At 49.1% G+C, this 20,781-nt stretch overlaps 1 protein-coding gene across 1 annotated transcript in view; it reads left to right on the top strand.

Moving 5' to 3' along the window:
• The window catches only part of LOC146808671 (uncharacterized), an 88,351-nt gene that overhangs the window by 31,522 nt on the left and 36,048 nt on the right, over nt 1-20,781 (top strand). Inside the window, exon 2 of the mRNA XM_085614211.1 lies at nt 15,958-16,061. Within this exon, the coding sequence (XP_085470337.1) occupies nt 16,013-16,061 (49 nt within the window). The 5' untranslated portion in view covers nt 15,958-16,012. The remainder of the gene's footprint in view (nt 1-15,957; nt 16,062-20,781) is intronic.

The raw sequence follows: 20,781 nt of genomic DNA, 5'->3' as shown, positions 1-20,781 counted from the left end.
CCCCGGTGGGAGCGGGCGGTGGATTCCCGGGTGGCTGTGACTTTTCGTTTTTAGCCCGCCACTCGATCTCCTTCAGGCTGCGTTCATGTTCTAGCTGGAGCTTCTTTTCGTCGTGCTCTCTTTGGCGTCTCTTCTCTTCGAGTTCCCCTTGTAGCCGTAACTGCTCGACGGCTAGCTTTTTCTCGGCCAGTTTTAGTTCTCCCTCGATTTTCAGCTTGGCCAGTTCAAGTTCGTGGTTGCGGCTTCTCTCTCGGTCCGCTAGCTCCTCGGGGGACAGGTTCCCCTCTGGCCCGTTGTTTCTCGCCGGGATGCTTTGTGGTTCATGGGCAGCGTCTCCTTCCGTTTGGGTCGGGGGCGCCCCCGTCTCGACCCAGGTTTTCAATACTTTCTGGAAGTCTTCCTTTGTGCTTAATCCGGTGGTAGCGATGCCAAGGTCTTTGCAAAACTGTTTTAATTCTCTATGTGTGTAATAGTCCAATTGATCCTCTCGGAACGGTGAGCTTATTTCGGTACCTGCGGCACCCAGGGAGGTTTCTCCTTCCATCTCTGTTTGGTAGTGTGTCAGTCTCTCTTTCGGTGTCGGCTCGGATCCCGTCGTCTGCCACCAAATGTTGGAAAGGCGTTCGCCGGAGGGGGGTTCGATGCCCGTCTTGCCCACCCCTTTGACCCACCTCTCCCACGTAGGCCGAACTAGGCGCGCACACCCTGATATACACTACGAACAGAGTGACACCACACGTATTCTTTGTAGGACGATAGGTTCTTTTATCGGTGATTTACAAGGGATCTTTAGGATCCAAGATGCAAGTAGTACAGCAGTGGCACAAAGTACCACAAATCGTTCGTGGGGAATGGGGGTAGCGGGACAGTCTTTCAAGATAGTGTCTCTGCGAAATACCCTGTGGATAGCTCACCATCCTCGAGCTGGAGGGTGTCGATTCTCTGGGCGTTCTCTTACCGAGTCGTCCTCAAGGGGAGCGCCGCGAGTCTCTCAGCAGGCACAGGTGGTCGGAGTTCGGGAGCCGCGATTCCGTCAGCAAGGCTCAGATGGTTCAATAGCTGGGGGCCGCGAGTCACTCAGCAGGCCCAGGTGGTTCAGTGATCGGGAGCCACGACCTCGTCAGCAGGGCTCAGATGGTTCAATAGCAAGAGGCCGCGAGTCACTCAGCAGGCCCAGGTGGTTCAGTGCTCGGGAGCCGCGACCTCGTCAGCAGGGCTCAGATGGTTCAATAGCAAGAGGCCGCGAGTCACTCAGCAGGCCCAGGTGATTTCAGCATTCAGGAGCCGCGACAGCGTCAGCAGGCTCGGATGGTTCCAGGTCTTCTCTGCCTTCGTTTCTCCGGGACCCCTTGTTATACTCCGCTTGCTCTTTGAAGTCCGGGGTCCTCGCAGAGGGGGGCTGGGGTGACGGAGGGGGTTCGGCGGGATTTCCTGCCGCTCACTTCTTTGGTCTTTTCAGGTGGGTCTGGGAGGGACCCCAGATGCTCGGCAGGGGAGGCGCCTGCTCCCCAGGGGCCTGGTGGCCGATCGAGTCTTCCCGGGGGAGGCGACCCGAGGTGTGACTGGGCTGGCGCCTTTGGGTCTGGCTCGAGGGTTCCCGCTCCCTCGGTCGGACATGCGTGGTAGGGTGTCGAGTCTGTCAGGGCTCTGGCCGGCCCTCGGATCTGGGTGGCTGGGGCGGCCGGAGTCGGAGATGTCGTGTCTTGAGGGAGGTTGCAGGTTGGCTGGATGATTGGGAGGGCAACGCCGTGAGGCCGGTCTCACAATCAGTATTAAACATAAAGCAATGTTAAACGCCCAACGCACATGACAGTAATAGTAAGAGGCAGAGACAGACTTTTGGCGCGCATGCGCAGGATGTAAAGCATCACGCGCATGCGAGAGTCTGAACAGGTTAGGCAAAAGAAAGTGAGAATACAGGCAGCCAATCATATGAAAAAAAAGCATTTACAAATGCAATAGGACTCGTATATACGCAAGTCCTATTGCACTGTAAACAAAAATGCAGGCGCCGTAGAAGGCAGGAACGGGAGTGGGTGGGGGGTGGTGGTGGCCAGAGAAGTCACGGACTGCGGGAGGGAAAAGGGAGAGGCAGGGGAACAAAAGAGTTGATGAAGTAAAGGGGCTGATAGCCATGGAAGGATAAACATGATGTCATGGCAGTAAGGATGAGGGACTAATACGCCGTCAACCAATCAGAATGCAGCATTTCAGATTTGAGCCAATCAAAAGCATGGACAGAAAGTGGGCGGAGCTTCCCTCGCTATACTATATGCAGCATCTCTCGACAATACGGCGCATGTGCTGCCTAGGCCGAGACCTAAAAAGGGTATTTTCAAAGCCTAGGTTTAGTGCTTTAATATGAACAGTAACCACAACCAATGACATAATAAATGCAGCAATGCATGATGTGGCCAATGAAAACAACATCATTAACATGGTAAGCAATTTCCTAGCTTCTTTACACCCTATCACCACTTCAAAGCAATATGAGAAAAATTTGGCAGAAGCAGAAAATTATAAACTGAGGGGCATATTTAAAAATAAAGTGGTGAAGCGTTAATAACGCCGCGCTCTGTCACTTTAGAAACGCAGGGCTGCACCATATTTACAACAATATGGTGCAATCCTGCGTTTATCCCTGTGTTGGCGCTAAATTTAGCTGCATAGCGCCAACGCAGGCACCTTTGCACTATAGTGCAAGGGTGCCTATGTTGAGGTGAGTGATTGTTCATGTGCAGGAAGGTGTCCCTCCTGCACATCAACAATCTGAAATGGTGTTTTGTAACTGTGTGAGCTGCTGAATGCAACACCCATAGAATCTGCAAAACGTCATTTTCTTTTAATGATTGTTTAAGAGCAGGAAAGGACACCTTCCTGCACATAAACAATCAATGGCTTTTTGTTGTTTCTATGTGTGCTGCACAAGGCAGCACACATGGAAACAGCAACAACGAGGAGAAATAAAACATTTCTCCTTGTTGCGCCAGGGTAAGACCAGGTTTTTCCTGGTCTTAATTTTGGCTCTGCCTCCTATGAACGCCACCCTTGTAAATATGGGGCAGCATCAAAATCAATGGGTGTTGTGGTAGAACCCCTATTGCAACAACCATTGGATTCTGTTTTCACATAAGTATAGTGTGAAAGGCGGCCTTATTTACAAGGCAGCATAAATCCACATTAAGTGACTTAGTGCTGCCTTGTAAATAAGGTGAAGCCTGTATCGCCACCACGTCTTTAAAAGTGATGTTGTGGTGGTGATAGGGGCTTGTAAATATTCACCACAGTTGCTTAAGATGGATTGCACAGCGTACTTTCTCTCAGTAAAAAAAAGCTGTTTAGCTACTCTCCATCGTAGGCCTGGCCCAGGTACGATAAGCAGTGCCGTACCGAAGGTGCTTCTATCTGCCCTGGCCTGGTTATGATAAGCAGTGTTGTACTGAAGGTGCTTCTATCTGCTCTGTCCCGGGTACGATAAGCAGTGCCGTACCGAAGATGCTTCTAACTACCCTGGCTCGGGTACGATAAGCAGTGTCGTACCGAAGGTGCTTCTATCTGCTCTGTCCCGGGTACGATAAGCAGTGCCGTGCCGAAGGTGCTTCTATCTGCCCTGGCCCGGGTATGATAAGCAGTGCCGTATCGAAGGTGCTTCTATCTGCCCTGGCCCGGGTATGATAAGCAGTGCCATACCGAAGGTGCTTCTATCTGCCCTAACCCGGGTATAATAAGCAGTGCCGTACCAAAGGTGCTTCTATCTGCCCTGGCCCGGGTACTATAAGCAGGGTCGTACCAAAGGTGCTGCTATCTGCCCTGGCCCAGGTACTATAAGCAGTGCCATACCGAAGGTGCTTCTATCTGTCTGAGCCCGGGTACGATAAGCAGTGCCGTACCGAAGGTGCTTCTATCTGCCCTGGCTCGGGTACGATAAGCAGTGCCATACCAAAGGTGCTTCTATCTGCCCTGGTCCGGGTATGATAAGCAGTGCCATACCGAAGGTGCTTCTATCTGCCCTAACCCGGGTATGATAAGCAGTGTCGTACCAAAGGTGCTTCTATCTGCCCTGGCCCGGGTACTATAAGCAGGGCCGTACCAAAGGTGCTGCTATCTGCCCTGGCCCGGGTACTATAAGCAGTGCCGTACCGAAGGTGCTTCTATCTGTCCTAGCCCGGGTACGATAAGCAGTGCCGTACCAAAGGTGCTTCTATCTGCCCTGGCCCGGGTACGATAAGCAGTGCCGTACCGAAGGTGCTTCTATCTGCCCTGGCTCGGGTACGATAAGCAGTGCCGTACCAAAGGTGCTTCTACCTGCCCTGGCCCGAGTACGATAAGCAGTGCCGTACCGAAGGTGCTTCTATCTGCCCTGGTCTGGTTATGATAAGCAGTGCCATACCGAAGGTGCTTCTATCTGCCCTGGCCCGGGTACGATAAGCAGTGCCGTATCGAAGGTGTTTCTATCTGCCCTGGCCTGGTTATGAAAAGCAGTGTCGTACCGAAGGTGCTTCTATCTGCTCTGTCCCGGGTACGATAAGCAGTGCCGTGCCGAAGGTGCTTCTATCTGCCCTGGCCCGGGTATGATAAGCAGTGCCATACCGAAGATGCTTCTAGCTACCCTGGCTCGGGTACGATAAGCAGTGCCGTACCGAAGGTGCTTCTATCTGCCCGGGCCCGGGTATGATAAGCAGTGCCATACCGAAGGTGCTTCTATCTGCCCTAACCCTGGTATGATAAGCAGTGCCGTACCAAAGGTGCTTCTATCTGCCCTGGCCCGGGTACTATAAGCAGTGCCGTACCGAAGGGGCTTCTATCTGTCCTAGCCCGGGTACGATAAGCAGTGCCGTACCAAAGGTGCTTCTATCTGCCCTGGCCCGGGTACGATAAGCAGTGCCATACCGAAGGTGCTTCTATCTGCCCTGGCCCGGGTACGATAAGCAGTGCCGTACCGAAGGTGCTTCTATCTGCCCTAGGCCAGGTATGATATGCAGTGCTGTACCGAAGGTGCTTCTATCTGCCCTGGCTCGGGTACGATAAGCAGTGCCGTACCGAAGGTGCTTCTATCTGCCCTAGGCCAGGTATGATATGCAGTGCTGTACCGAAGGTGCTTCTATCTGCCCTGGCTCGGGTACGATAAGCAGTGCCGTACCAAAGGTGCTTCTACCTGCCCTGGCCCGAGTACGATAAGCAGTGCCGTACCGAAGGTGCTTCTATCTGCCCTGGTCTGGTTATGATAAGCAGTGCCATACCGAAGGTGCTTCTATCTGCCCTGGCCCGGGTACGATAAGCAGTGCCGTATCGAAGGTGTTTCTATCTGCCCTGGCCTGGTTATGAAAAGCAGTGTCGTACCGAAGGTGCTTCTATCTGCTCTGTCCCGGGTACGATAAGCAGTGCCGTGCCGAAGGTGCTTCTATCTGCCCTGGCCCGGGTATGATAAGCAGTGCCATACCGAAGATGCTTCTAGCTACCCTGGCTCGGGTACGATAAGCAGTGCCGTACCGAAGGTGCTTCTATCTGCCCTGGCCCGGGTATGATAAGCAGTGCCATACCGAAGGTGCTTCTATCTGCCCTAACCCTGGTATGATAAGCAGTGCCGTACCAAAGGTGCTTCTATCTGCCCTGGCCCGGGTACTATAAGCAGTGCCGTACCGAAGGGGCTTCTATCTGTCCTAGCCCGGGTACGATAAGCAGTGCCGTACCAAAGGTGCTTCTATCTGCCCTGGCCCGGGTACGATAAGCAGTGCCATACCGAAGGTGCTTCTATCTGCCCTGGCTCGGGTACGATAAGCAGTGCCGTACCGAAGGTGCTTCTATCTGCCCTAGGCCAGGTATGATATGCAGTGCTGTACCGAAGGTGCTTCTATCTGCCCTGGCTCGGGTACGATAAGCAGTGCCGTACCGAAGGTGCTTCTATCTGCCCTAGGCCAGGTATGATATGCAGTGCTGTACCGAAGGTGCTTCTATCTGCTCTGGCCAGGTAGAGCAGCATGCTGTACCGAAGGTGGTTCTATCCCCGACAGGGACTGGTTTGACACAGCAAATTAGTGTGACCTCTGGTTGTTAGTTCTGCCCTGAATCTTCTCCAAATAATGGTCAGATACAGGAGTGTTTCTAGTATCTGATTGCCGATTTTATCTAATGTTTATGAATTGGGTGACACTAAAGTCGCAACAAGACAAAATAGCTATGGTGATAAATGTGCTTTCTAAATTCACATGCGGACATTTTAGCTTCTACTGTAAGAATCCGCTTTAACATGGCTGTGACGATAACACAAACAAGGAAAATGTCTCAGTCTATATAGGAGGCAGACATGATGCTAACACTTCTGCCTGCGACTAAACTTTGCACCTTCTAATAGAAAGAGATAAACGAGTCTGCAGGAAGCACATAATAAAACATAGAAGAGATTGACATGTGCCCTGACACAGTGTTCTTGACAGTATTACAGAAACAAAGGTGTTTATGTAAGATCCTAAGTTCAGTCAATGTGTGAACTACTCACGACCAAAACTCTGCTGCGCTGTGCGGAGTTCCACAAGCGGTGGCGTGCGTTAGGTCACGCCGTTCGTACTGATTTGTAGAACCAGGTGTTTGTCCCGCAATGGAAAATCAACACAAACAGCACCATGTGCAGCGCAAGAGCACGCTGCTTCTTTTTGCCGCTCAACTAGATTTTATACTCGAGTGGCAGTTTCCACAATGCGAGTGGATGGTTTCTCAATAGGAGTTGTCTCATTCATACGCAACCGTCCGCATTGAGAAGTCTCTCGGGGAGGTGGTCTAGCATTGGTTTATCATCGCTCGCGCTCGCCAACTTTGCGCAGCAGAGTTTTTTGCATCTTCGCATGCACCATGATGCAAGGGTGCCTAAATTGGAGGCAGGAATGTTTTTGTGCATGAAGGGGCACCTTCCTGAACTAAAACAGCCCTCAGAGGCATGTTTCTTTCTTTGTATGCTGTAGAATGCAGTACACATAAAAAGAGGAAAAAACAAGGAGAAATAAAGTTATTTCTCCTCATTCTGCCTCCGACGAGGAGGCGTAGCATTTCGATGCATCCCCAGGTATACCACTAATGATAAATACGGGAATGCGCCACAATTCATGGCTGGATGCGTGGGTCTTGTGAGAAGGTGTCCTGATATATGCTGAACACTAATAATAATAATAATAATAATAATAATCTTTATTTAGATATAACACATATCTTTAAAAGAGTTTACAAGATTCACAGTTAAAAAGAAACCAACTGTTTTAAAATACAATACACTGTTATATGTTACACTGGCTATAAAAATACAACATAAGTATTAAAACAAGGCAGTGTTCTGTGGAATAGGATTAGATGTATTGATCTATCACTTTGCAGAGCATGATAAACGTTTCATTTCTTCTTCTCTAAAATTTTTGTTAACAAATCCTGTTTTGCGTAAAGTTACGATATACTTGTTGAATAAAAGTTATTAAACCCAGGTTTAAGTCTTTGTTTTCAGGGTTCAGAGCCACAATAATGGCTTGCCTGCATGTCCGAACACCCATCCTATTCCACTCTACTTTAAGTTTACACCTGTGTTGCGAGTTAAAAGCTGGGCAGAGACAAACTACATGTAGCAGGGTTTCGGCTGTCTTGCCGCACCCTCTGCAGATAACATTTTCCGCCATACGTCGCCAGGGGGGCAGATCTTGCAAAAAGCGCCAGTCACCCATCCTGATTGCCATAAAGCTGCGTTTTAAGTACAGTGAATATGTGCAAGACAGATAAGATGCAGGGGCTAGCCGTCTGTAAGAATTTACAAGAGCCCAAGCATGACTACGTTTGGTGAAGAGGGCCTTATCCATTATGAGAGAACTCATTCTCACACATTTTTTGATGGCAGTTTTGAATGCTGCCCGGCTGGGGTTGAGGACCCAGAGCTCGCTCGCCGACATTTGACAAATGTAATCCTTGAAAAGACAACCAAACGTACCGCCAGGGTTTTTCTGGGTAATTTCCAACCAGACCAAAGATTCTAGTGTGCCTAAGTCCGCTTGTCGCAGTTTGTGGCAGAGATTCAGATATGTACCAATGTTAGAAGCATCATAATTCAATATCCCCAGCTCAAGTCTTACCTGAGCTGGAGATGCGGAGTTTGGCAAGTGGAGTACCTTTTTATAGATTTTGCTTGTATGTTGGATTAAGGCAGTATTCAGCTTGCCCCTGAATATCTCTATACCATATGATAGAGAAGGGCCGATTTTTGCTCTCAGAACTTCTAAGAGTGGTAAAAGAGTTGGGCCAGAGATATTTTTCGAGACTTTAGCTAGTGATACAGCAAGGGTTATGGCTTTGACTGTGAGCTCGTTACGATGTTTAGTAAGGTTACCTCTAGAGTCCAAATGGACACCTAGGTACTTGTACGAGTGACCTACAACGAGGCTTGTGTTATTATATGACCAACCTCCAACAATGCGCCGTTTCCGACCAAATGGGACTACTTGTGTTTTTTTTAAATTAACCTCTAGTTGGTTCATGGACGTGTAGGTGTACAGTTTATCAAGAAGCCTTTGCAGCCCGACCCTAGTGAGGCTAAAAAGAACCAGGTCGTCGGCATATAAGAGGTTGCTTAAAGCCATTCCTCCTACCTTTGGGGCGTGACTATTAGTATCGTCCAATGAGGTTGACAAATCCGCTATAAACAGATTGAAAAGCATGGGGGCCAGCACGCATCCCTGCTTCACACCTCTTGATGTCGAAATTTTCCGGGAGAGATGCGTGCCGGACCCCAACTTCACCCTAACCCAAGTTCTGGAGTAGAGTTGTACAATTGCCTCCAAAAGTTTGTCAGGGATCCCCCATTTCATCAGCTTTTCCCATAGAGCGGCCATCGGAACCCTATCAAACGCTGCTTTGAAGTCAACAAAGCAACAAAACACCGATCTGGATGTAGAGAGTGCTTTATCGACGATAGTTGACAATGCTAATAGATTGGTCATTGTCCCGGAATTTGCAGTGAAACCTGTTTGGTTAATTGGTATCAATTTGTGTGCCTTTGCCCATGCCCTCAACTCCTCCAGCAGGAGACCCGCATAATGTTTCGCCTCAATGTCCAGGAGTGCAATAAGTCTATAATTTTTGGGGGAGGCACGGGAACCAGATTTATAGATAGGTTGAATTATTTCACCCCGCCATGAGTCTGGGATTGTTGCAGTTCTCAGAGCAAAGTTAAAGAGATTTGACAATGCGCCTGACCAGAGGGCCACGTCAGATTTAAACAAGTTCTGTGGGAGGCCATTTGGACCCGGAGCTCCATCTGATCTAGCTTTTGACACAGCCGTGGCGACCCTTTCTTGTGACATCTGGAGATCGTCGTTATCGGTGTATGAGCACTCTGTAAGATTGTTCTGCTTGTTGTTATGATCTGATACTTTCTCACTTACGGGATTCTCTCCTGTTGCTCCCAAGCATTCCGAGTGACTAAAATGGTCAGTAAGGAAGGTGACCCAGTCTGTTTCTTGGATGTTAGCAGATCCAAGGCTCAGTGTGCTTGAATTTGACTGATTGATTAGGGCCCAGAATTTTCGTGAGTTTCGGCTCTTACTCTCACACACTAACTTACACCAAAATTGGTTATCATGTGTCCGTTTATCTTTAGTGGTTGCCAACCTGAATGACTTTTGGGCTACTTGGTACCGTTTTAAGCATTCGCTGTTCCCTGGAATTTTTACCAGCAGTCGTAAGGCATTGTTTCTAGCTTTCTTAAGTTGCTTCGACTGGTGTGAAAGCGTGAACTGGCGCGAGAGAGATCTACTTGAGGGTTGGTGTTTTTTTGGAAAAAGGTTAATCAGGTGAGCGCAGAGCATCATCCATGTCACTATCGGGGAAGCTTCCTGGTCAAATCCACCTCTTATCAGCTCCATGCTTACTTGAAGGATCTGCGGACTAATGTCATCGCTCCATCTGAGGCGTTTGAGGTTTTCGGAGTATATTCCCCTACTGGTTGAAGGTGCAGGTTTATGCTTCACCGGGTTTGTTTTGAAAGCTATGACCTGAGGCCGATGATCACTTTCTGTTCGTGGGTGAATGCAAAAGCTGACCAAGCATTGGAGCAGAGCTGAATTACAGATGGAATAGTCCAGATAGGAACGTTTGTTTCCATTTGTCCAAGTCCAATTGGGGGGCGTATCACTCTCCGATCTTCCATTTATGACCAAGTAGCCTGCGCTATAAAAACGCATCGCACAGAGGTGTCCCAGAACACTGTAGGCTTGATTCGCCGGTTTAGTTTGTGCCTCTGCCTCATTCAAGGAGAATAGAAAGGGCCCCTCAATTTCTGTTAGTTGCCCCTGAAATAGATTGGTATTGAAATCCCCAGTAACAATACAGTCCGAGTGTGGGTGCTCCACGGCGCTCATAATTTCCGTTAGTCGTACCAGATGTGATTTTTTTGTGCGTGTATTTGGGTTGATATACACGTTTAGAAGAATGAGTGAGCGTTGCTCCCGCCAAGAATTGATTTTAACCCCAAGCAGCCAGTCTTCATCCAATTTTAATTGTGTTATTGGGCCTTTTAGGTTAATTGATATATATATTGACATGCCACCTTTTGAGTGACCATACCTGCTGTCCCTCAGTGCTGGTTTCCATAGATCGATATGACCAGTGACGGGGTGGCCTTGTGAAGCCCAAGTTTCCTGCAGAGCTATTACAGCATGCTGACAAATAAAAGAATACGTTTCTGGGTTCTTAATTTTCTGTTGAAGACCGCTGATGTTCCAGGAGCAAATTAAGAAGATGGAATCTACTTGTGGGATGTGCCCCTTTGCCGATGGGAATGCTTGAGTGCTTGTGTTTTCCGAAGGTGTAAGAGTTTGACCAATAGGCTCTGTACCTTGAGGTCATTCTGTTCTTTTTGATGATAAGATAGCTGGGAGCCAACTCCAGCCTTGATGAGAGTCATCGTTAGAGACCACATTTGAAGTCGGGTTGTCACATGCTTCAGATCCTGACGCATTTTTTAGAATCGAGAAAGGTCTGGGGCGGGGCTCGAATTGTAGGGTTCCGGCTCTTTTGGGTGGCGTTTGCTGGTTTAATAAAGCTGGGGGGTACCCTGGGGTGGAATATGGATAAACTCGAATGCCCCAACCCCGCAGGATAGCCTTGTGGTCCAGAAATACCCTTGCCCAATAGGCCGACTTGAATGCTACCAGTGTTACCTCAGATGGTTGTGTGCCTCTTGGGGGAAGGAATACGATGGAATCTATGTCGTCCGTAACCAAGCCTGCAAACCCCGGAGTACCATCCACTAATTTAATTATATTAGATCTGTTGAGAATGTCTTGCCTACTTTTTGATTTATAGTCTGGGGCTAGTATAATATGAGAAAGATTAGAGTCGCATTTGTCCTTTTTACTGCATAAGCTTTGAGTTAACTTGTTGATGGTATTAAGGGTCAGGCCTGCGTCGAGATCCTGCTCCTGTAGAGGCTGGTGTTGATGGTCCTTCCTCAAGGACTGTCTATTAGTAGGCAAAAGTGGATTGTGATTGTAAATTGTTTTTGTTAGGTTTGAACTAGTCATGGCATGGTCTGACCGGGGTAAAATTGAAGCAGGTACTGGTTTAGGGTTAGTTGCGGTCGCTGTAAGTTCTGACAGGCTTAGATCATTACTGTTCGCCCTTGGCTTTTCTTTAGCTATACTAAAATCTTCTGTTGTTATTCCCACAGATGTGGGCTCTGATGCGCTTAGATCGTTAAATTTCACTCTTGGCTTTTCTTTAGCAGTACTGAAGTCGTCAATCGCTATTCCCATGGCTGACTTAGTTGAATCATGGTTACTGCTCAAAGTCCGTTGAATGACGGTTTCAGATAGGTCCCCTTTTTGATCAATTATGTTTGGGTTTGCTAAGGGTGATGGTATGTCACGTTCACTAAGAACTTTTTTGTTAGAAGCTATTGCGAAAAGAGGAAAAAAGTTTGTCATGGCTGCTGTTGTTTTTAGACCTTGTTTTATTTCTGTTTTTACGCTGGCGTTTGCGCTCACTAGTTTTAGTGGGCACCTTGTATCAGTCCAAACAACCCCTTATGGTGAATGGTTAAAGACAACCTTATGTGAAAGCTATCCCAGTGGTAGCTATGGAGAGCAGACTTCGGGCTAAGTCTTGAAGGAATGTGAAGCAGCTTGTTTTACCTGTCTATAATCTCTTTAATGATCAAATGAAAAGACAACCACACCAGGTATATATTCAAAATATATGTATTTAGGTTAAAACACACCCCTCTAGTCTCTTTATGAGACTGGAGTTCGAAGTACTTTGTTTACAAGTTAGCAAGAATCAGTTATAGCACAAATACACGTTTGGGCTCTAGGGGCGTACCAAACCATATACCAAAAAAGTGGTATAAGAACCACGACTGAAATAGACCCAAGGCCTAGAGCCTGTAGAATCACTGGGACCCCAAGGAACCACCCAAGGGGACCCAAGGGGACTGTATGCAGTGTGTAAACACAACTGCGGATTCCCGTTGTCTTCTATGGGCAATGTCACGGTTGGAAATTTAAAGATTAGGGACACTTCTAATCGAGTCAGGACCAAACCCTTTTGGTCTTACGAAGTTCTAGGGATAGCACGCATGGGAGCACTGGAGTACTCGAGTTACCTCATCCAGGGAAGCCGGGTGCATAGGTGTCTTTTGGTGTCTGGAACAGGTATGGAGGGGGGTCTGCCCACCACTGGCCCTGGGCTGCAGGAACAGGTAAGGATAGTGTCTGTCCTCCACTAGTCCTGGGCTGCAGGAACAGGTAAGGCGGGCTCTGCCCTCCTCTAGCCCTGGGCTGGAGGAACAGGTAAGGAGGGCTCTGCCCTCCTCTAGCCCTGGGCTGGAGGAACAGGTAAGGCGGGGTCTGTCCTCCTCTAGCCCTGGACTGCAGGAGCAGGTAAGGTGGGGTCTGCCCTCATCTAGCCTTGGGCTGAAGGAAAAGATAAGGAGGGGTCTGCCCTCCACCAACCTTGGGCTGCAGGAACATGTAAGGAGGGGTCTGTCCTCCACTAGCCCTGGGCTGCAGGTACAGGTCGGGAGAGGGTCTGATCTCCTCTAGTCCTGGGCTTCAGAAACAGGTATGAGAGGGTCTGCTCTCCTCTAGCCAGGGGCTGCAGGAACAGGTAAGGTGGGGTCTTCTCTCCTCTAGCCCTTGATGTATGTACTTATAAGGCATGTATATATCCATGTATGTATTTATGAGGCATGTATGTATCTGTATATGTATTTACATATATTCAGTATGCACACCCACTGACGAATATTTGATGGGGGATGGGTGGGACTGGACACATACCCCCTGTTGTAGATCTGATGAGGGCTGGGTGAGACTGGACACAGCCCCCTGACGTAGGTTTGATAGGGACCTGGGGGGATAGGACGCAGACCCCCTGACATAGGTTTGATAGGGGCCAGGTGGGACTGGGCACAGACCCCCTGACATAGGTTTGATAGGGGCCAGGTGGGACTGGGCACAGACCCCCTGACATAGGTTTGATCGGGGCTGAGTGGGACTGGACGCAGACCCCTGACATAGGTTTGATAAAGGCTGAGTGGGACTCGACACAGACCCCTGACATAGGTTTGATAGTGGCCGGGTGAGAATGGACATACACCCACTGACATAGGTTTGATAGGGGCCGGTGAGACAGGACGCAGACCCCTGACATAGGTTTGATAGGGGCTGGGTGGCACAGGACGCAGACCCCCTGACATAGGTTTGATAGCTGGGTGGCACAGGATGCAGACTCCCTGACATAGGTTTGATAGGGGCCGGTGAGACAGGACGCAGACCCCTGACATAGGTTTGATGGGGCCTGGTGGGACAGGACGCAGACCCCCTGACATAGGTTTGATAGCTGGGTGGCACAGGATGCAGACCCCCTGACATAGGTTTGATAGTGGCCAGGTGAGAATGGACATACACCCGCTGACATAGGTTTGATAGGGGCCGGTGAGAAAGGACGCAGACCCCTGACATAGGTTTGATAGGGGCTGGTTGGCACAGGACGCAGACCCCCTGACATAGGTTTGATAGCTGGGTGGCACAGGATGCAGACCCCCTGACATAGGTTTGATAGGGGCCGGGTGAGAATGGACATACACCCGCTGACATAGGTTTGATAGGGGCCGGTGAGAAAGGACGCAGACCCCTGACATAGGTTTGATAGCTGGGTGGCACAGGATGCAGACTCCCTGACATAGGTTTGATAGGGGCCGGTGAGACAGGACGCAGACCCCTGACATAGGTTTGATAGGGGCCGGTGAGACAGGACGCAGACCCCTGACATAGGTTTGATTGGGGCTGGGTGGCACAAGACGCAGCCCCCTGAAATAGGTTTGATGGGGCCTGGTGGGACAGGACGCAGACCCCCTGACATAGGTTTGATAGCTGGGTGGCACAGGATGCAGACCCCCTGACATAGGTTTGATAGGGGCCGGTGAGACAGGACGCAGACCCCTGACATAGGTTTGATAGGGGTCGGTGAGACAGGACCCAGACCCCTGACATAGGTTTGATAGGGGTCGGTGAGACAGGACGCAGACCCCTGACATAGGTTTGATAGGGGCTGGGTGGGACAGGACGCAGACCCCCTGACATAGGTTTGATAGAGGCCGGGTGAGAATGGATATACACCCGCTGACATAGGTTTGATAGGGGCTGGTGGGACAGGACGCAGACCCCCTGACATAGGTTTGATAGAGGCCGGGTGAGAATGGACATACACCCGCTGACATAGGTTTGATAAGGGCCCGGTGGCACAGGACGCAGACCCCTGACATAGGTTTGATGGGGCCTGGTGGGACAGGACGCAGACCCCCTGACATAGGTTTGATAGAGGCCGGGTGAGACAGGACGCAGACCCCCTGACATAGGTTTGATAGGGGCTGGGTGGGACAGGACGCAGACCCCTGACATAGGTTTGATAGAGGCCGCGTGAGAATGGACATACACCCGCTGACATAGGTTTGATAAGGGCTGGGTGGGACAGGACGCAGACCCCCTGACATAGGTTTGATAGAGGCCGGGTGAGAATGGACATACACCCGCTGACATAGGTTTGATAAGGGCCCGGTGGCACAGGACGCAGACCCCTGACATAGGTTTGATGGGGCCTGGTGGGACAGGACGCAGACCCCCTGACATAGGTTTGATAGAGGCCGGGTGAGAATGGACATACACCCGCTGACATAGGTTTGATAGGGGCCGGGTGAGAATGGACATACACCCGCTGACATAGGTTTGATAGAGGCCAGGTGAGAATGGACATACACCCGCTGCCATAGGTTTGATAAGGGCCCGGTGGCACAGGACGCAGACCCCCTGACATAGGTTTGACAGGGCTGGGTGGGACCGACAGCAGACCCCTGCGACATCTGAGTTGGATGGATAGCACTGGTGGAAGCAGGAGACAGACCTGTTCAGAGCTATTCACAATTAGACAGGGCTGGGGTCAGATCACCTGAGACAGACTGAGGCTAGTGTCGGCAGGGAAGGTCTAGGGGCAGCTCTCCAAAGGCTGACAAGGGCTGGGTAGGGCTAGGACAGGCTGGAGGGGGGACTTGAGAGATTGACTGCAAAGGGAACAGCGCCAGGCTGGAACTAAATTCAGTCCTGGGTAAAATGCTCACAACAACTCCACGCCGCAGTGGGATGCAGCTAGAATGGGGCCAGGAAGGCATGGTTGAGTCATGGCTGGCCACCCAGACCTGAAAGCAGCCACTTGCTAGCAACCCACCGGGAAAAGGACAGGAGGACCGAATGGACAGTCAGGCCACGGAGGGGCCCAATAACAGACAATTGCTGGCTCGGCTAGGTGAAGATGAGCTATGGTTCTGGTGACGTCAGATCTGGACATAATGGATAGGTACATATATTACTATACACTGTGAAACAAGAACTTCAAAGATAGGATAAGTGGCTGAACGAAGGTTCTGTTTCTTCGCAGGCTGAGTGGACACTACTGCTGCTTACGCTCCCCTCTTTCACCTTTCACCTCTGCGATGGAAGCCTGGAAACTGCTGTGGGCCCTGCTACTTACCAGCTTCCTGGGTGAGGGCAACTGGAAACTGTGGCATGATGTTATATTCATAAATATGTGCACTTACAAGGAGTTTATATATCTGTGTATGCACATGATCTCCAGGGAGGAAGAGCAGACACACCGAGGTGCAGCACGAGAGATGCACCTTGACATAAGTTTGACTACATGGGTCTCTCCTCCACCCTCCTCCCATGGGGCGTGTAGGATACTATCTTAGGGTATATTGAGAATCTTTCCAGGTAGTGTGACACAGGTCAGCCTACCAAGAGGTAACTTTGCAGCATAATTTTGGTAAGAACGGAGCCCACATTATTTCTTTGTCCTGATGAATGCCGCGGACCTTTTTGGGCTAAGAAGGCAGAAACATGTCGACCAAATTAGCCACTACGGTGAGGGGGAAATAATACTCCTCCATTCTCACCGTCCTTGTATTTTTAACACCATATGGTTATCTTTCTGAATAAATTTTATTCTGTAATCATACTGGTTTTTAAAAATTCACTCACTTTCACGGGCCCCCACTGAGTTTTAGAAGTGCCTCCCTGTCTCCAGGTGAAGACCCGCTCTCTCTCAAACCTAGTTTTTAGAGAGCGAGGACTGCCGCTGATGAAGCATGACACCGGGTGGTGTGTGAGGACAGTCCTTCACTTTTCGTGAGATGCCAGCATCTTCACTTAGAAGTTAAGAGAGTTTCGGTCAAAAATTCAGAGCAGCTTCTGTTGTGTATTTATGTACATATAAATGCCTGTATCTATGTATGAGGTTCGGAGGAGTTTAATTAATTGTAAGAAATCGGATTTCCATGTGGGGTAGGTCACTACCCACTGAAGTAATAATCACAACCCATGTCAGGGGGAACGATCAGAGTCACGACACTAACCTCAGCCCAACCTCCTGCTAACTGCGGCACGGAGCACGCAGGCTTAACCCAGGGCAATGGGCAAAGTATGTCCCCAGTGCCAAAACTGTGATAAAGTTGAAGTGAAACACAATACAATCCTAAACCGACTTAAAAAACTAGAGTGCATTTAATAAACAAAATGACAGGAACCATTATATGACTCCAGGAAAGGGAACTGGATATTTGAATTTTAAAACGTTTAAGTTGGAATAGTGTCAGTAACACAGAGTGCCAACGACAGGCAAGGGTTGCGGTAGAAGGCGACCTAGGTGCTCATTTCACCTTCTGACTTAGAACGGTCAGTCCCAATCCAGCACAGGAGTGCACTTCCAAAGACCCCAGGCCCTCAAGAGAAGCACGTAAAGACTCACGGGGTGTTGGACAGAGGCCAACAGCAGGGTCCAGTACAGGTCCAGTTGTCACTAGTGAACTGGGCAGCTGCAGGAAAGGCCTCTTGCAGCTTGTTGTATCCCTGTGGGTTGAACATAAGGTCAGCGTTATGACCCTTGGAGTCCACTTCTTTGCCCTGAGTACAAGAGGGAGTGGGACCAGTGCTTTACACCCCTCTCAGGCCGCAATAGCAGGTCTAGCCCTCCTCAGTTCTTCCCCAGGTCCAGGAGTGTTCTGAAGTGAGTTCCCGCCATTGCCACATTCATGCTTGGCACTTGCTAGTGGGTGGGAATGACACCTGGACATGACTTAACTGATGAGGTAAAAGTTCCCAGGGCCACCCTGCCCACTTTCAGCATTTTCTAGACTGTGAAGGTCTTTGGCCATCCTCAACTCATGCTCTGGGGAATGGGCGTGTATGTGGGGGTAGTGTACTATGGTAATCCTAATGCCCTTTCACATCTAACATTAAAATACAGTTTTAAAAAAACAACCACTCGACTCACAATAAACCCTGAGACAGATGTCTGGTAGGACAAAGCAGGGTTCATCAGCAACAGTGGATACAAAGGAATTGTTGTGGCAAACTGTTCTGTTCCTTTCAAGTGTCCCCAAAAGTGTTAAATGTGAAGCCCAGCAGTCTTGTCAAGCGGGGCCCACTGTGATTGGAGCCCAGCTGGCTGGGGGAGAAAAGAAGGACCCTGCCCAGATGCCAGTTAACATTTGTCTGTGACAGGCAAAGCCTCTTTGAAGTTAATGCATTTCCTGGACCCAACCCCAATAGTCATCCTGTCACAGATCTCTTTGGTCACTATGAGCAGTTTTCAGATCTTATCAAAGCGGAACTACTTGGGGCTTCAGCTAGAGGCTAATTAGCCTCCAGAGGTTTTAGGCAGTGACGTGACTTGAACAGCAAGATGCCTACTATTGGGGAAAGTGTGTGTGCACACCCACCTACAGTCAAAGGGAATAAATCACATTTATATAAAGGGTGAAGATCTCACAGAAAGAAATTGGTGAATAAAAGTGATCAAAAGTGGATTTTTAGTAAAATCAGGACTCCTAAATTTAGGACTCCAAAATGTCTTCTGTGAATACAGAAAGTCTTAAAGTTAGGATTTTTCTCAGTTTAGGAGTTGTAAAGTTAGGACTCCTAACTTTACTACTCCTAAATTGAAAAAAATCCTAACTTTAAGACTTTTGGTATTCGCAGAAGGCATTTAGGAGTCCTAAAGTTAGGAATACTAACTTTACTACTCATAAACTGAGAAAAATCCTAACTTTAAGACTTTCGGTATTCACAGAAGGCATTTAGGAGTCCTAAATTAGGACTCCTAACTTCTGTGAATACCGAAATGAGTAAGTGCCTTCTGTGAATACCAAAATGAGTAAGTGCCTCCTGTGAATACCAAAATGGTAGTAAGTTTAGGATTTTGTCTTAAGTTAGTTCTGTGAAACGGGCCCTTAGTTCTTAAAAAGAGACCTCTGCTACCTTGAGGCTGGGGGAATGTACCCAGTAAAGTTAACTTTCATAAGTAGTGGGATACATGGCTGTTGAATAAAATAGGACGAGGATCTGATTATGGACAGCTAAGGGCTGATTTCAGAATTACCTCTAATTGAACCCCAGTTTTACCCATTGCCACGCATTGAGGGACTCACCTGCCATGTACAAGCCTTCAGGCAGAAAGATGAAAAGCTTCTTTCTCCAGAAAACGAGAAAAGCGGAACTTGCGGATGAGCTCTTGGTAGATGAGAGAATTCTGCCTCACAGCCCGACTTTCAGGCCGATGACTTCGGAAACCTTTGTTCCTGCAATCCTGACACCTGTGGAGGTTAAGAATGGCCTGAGGCTTAATGTGTGCTCTTTGGGACTAGCTAATCCTGAAGCTATGAAAGGACCAGGCAACATTCCTGAAGCCAGGAAGGGACAAGGCAACAGGCCGATGTCATAACGGTACCAGGCAACATTCCTGAAGCCATTAAGGGGCCAGGCAACAGGCCAAAGTCCTAATGGGACGAGACAACATTCCTGAAGCCTTGAAAGACTAGACAACATTCCTGAAGCCTTGAAGGACTAGGAAACATTCCTGAAGCCTTGAAGGGACCAGGCATCTGGACAAAGTTATGCTGGGACCAGACAACATTCCTGAAGGCATTAAGGGACCAGGCAACAGGCCAAAGTCCTAATGGGACCAGACAACATTCCTAAAACCTTGACGGACTAGGCAACATTCCTGAAGCCTTGAAGGACTAGGCAACATTCCTGAAGCCTTGAAGAACTAGGCAACCTTCCTGAAGCCTTGAAGGACTATGCAACATTCCCGAAGCCTTGAAGGGACCAGGCAACAGGACGAAGTTATGCTGGGACCAGACAACATTCCTGAAGCCATGAAGGGACCAGGCAACCGGAAACGTTATGCTGGGACCAGGCAACATTCCTGAAGCCATTAAGGGACCAGGCAACAGGCCAAAGGCCTAATAGGACCAGACAACATTCCTGAAGCTTTGAAGGACTAGGCAACATTCCTGAAGCCTTGAAGGACTAGGCAACATTCCTGAAGCTTTGAAGAACTAGGCAACATTACTGAAGCCTTGAAGGGACCAGGCAACTGGACAAAGTTAAGCTGGGAACAGAAAACATTCCTGAAGCCATTAAGGGACCAGGCAACAGGCCAAAGGCCTAATGGGACCAGACAACATTCCTGAAGCCTTGACGGACTAGGCAACATTCCTGAAGCCTTGAAGAACTAGGCAACATTCCTGAAGTCTTGAAGGACTAGGCAACATTCCTGAAGCCTTGAAGGGACCAGGCAACTGGACAAAGTTATGGTGGGACCAGACAACATTTCTGAAGCCATGAAGGGACCAGGCAACTGGACGAAGTTATGCTGGGACCAGACAACATTTCTGAAGCCATGAAGGGACCAGGCAACTGGCCAAAGTTATGCTGGGACCAGACAACATTCCTGAAGCCATGAAAACACCAGACAACAGGCCAAAGTCATGACAGGACCAGGCAACATTCCTGGAGCTGTGAAAGAACCAGGCAACATTCCTGGAGCTGCGACAGAACCAGGCAACATTCCTGTAGCCATGAAAACACCAGGCAACATTCCTGGAGGCGTGAAAGAACCAGGCAACATTCCTGGAGCCATGAAGGGACCAATCAACATTCCTGGAGCCATGAAGGGACAAATCAACATTCCTGGAGCCATGAAGGGACCGGGCAACAGGCCAAAGTCATGGAAACGTCTCAGAAAGTATCTAGCCTATGATGCTCCGGCAATGCTAGGACCTCTACCCAGGAATGTAACTGCTAGGTAAATGTTAACTTTTGTTGGTGAACCATTAAATGCCGAAGGGCACCCAAGGACATCGGGAAGGGGTGACCTGGCAACAAGGAATGCCCTTTGGGTAGATGTTTTGTTTTCTGT

This window comes from Triturus cristatus, chromosome 7 (genome assembly GCF_964204655.1).
Source record: "Triturus cristatus chromosome 7, aTriCri1.1, whole genome shotgun sequence".
Classification (NCBI taxonomy): Eukaryota; Metazoa; Chordata; class Amphibia; order Caudata; family Salamandridae; genus Triturus; species Triturus cristatus.
This window is presented reverse-complemented; position numbering and strand designations above follow the sequence as displayed.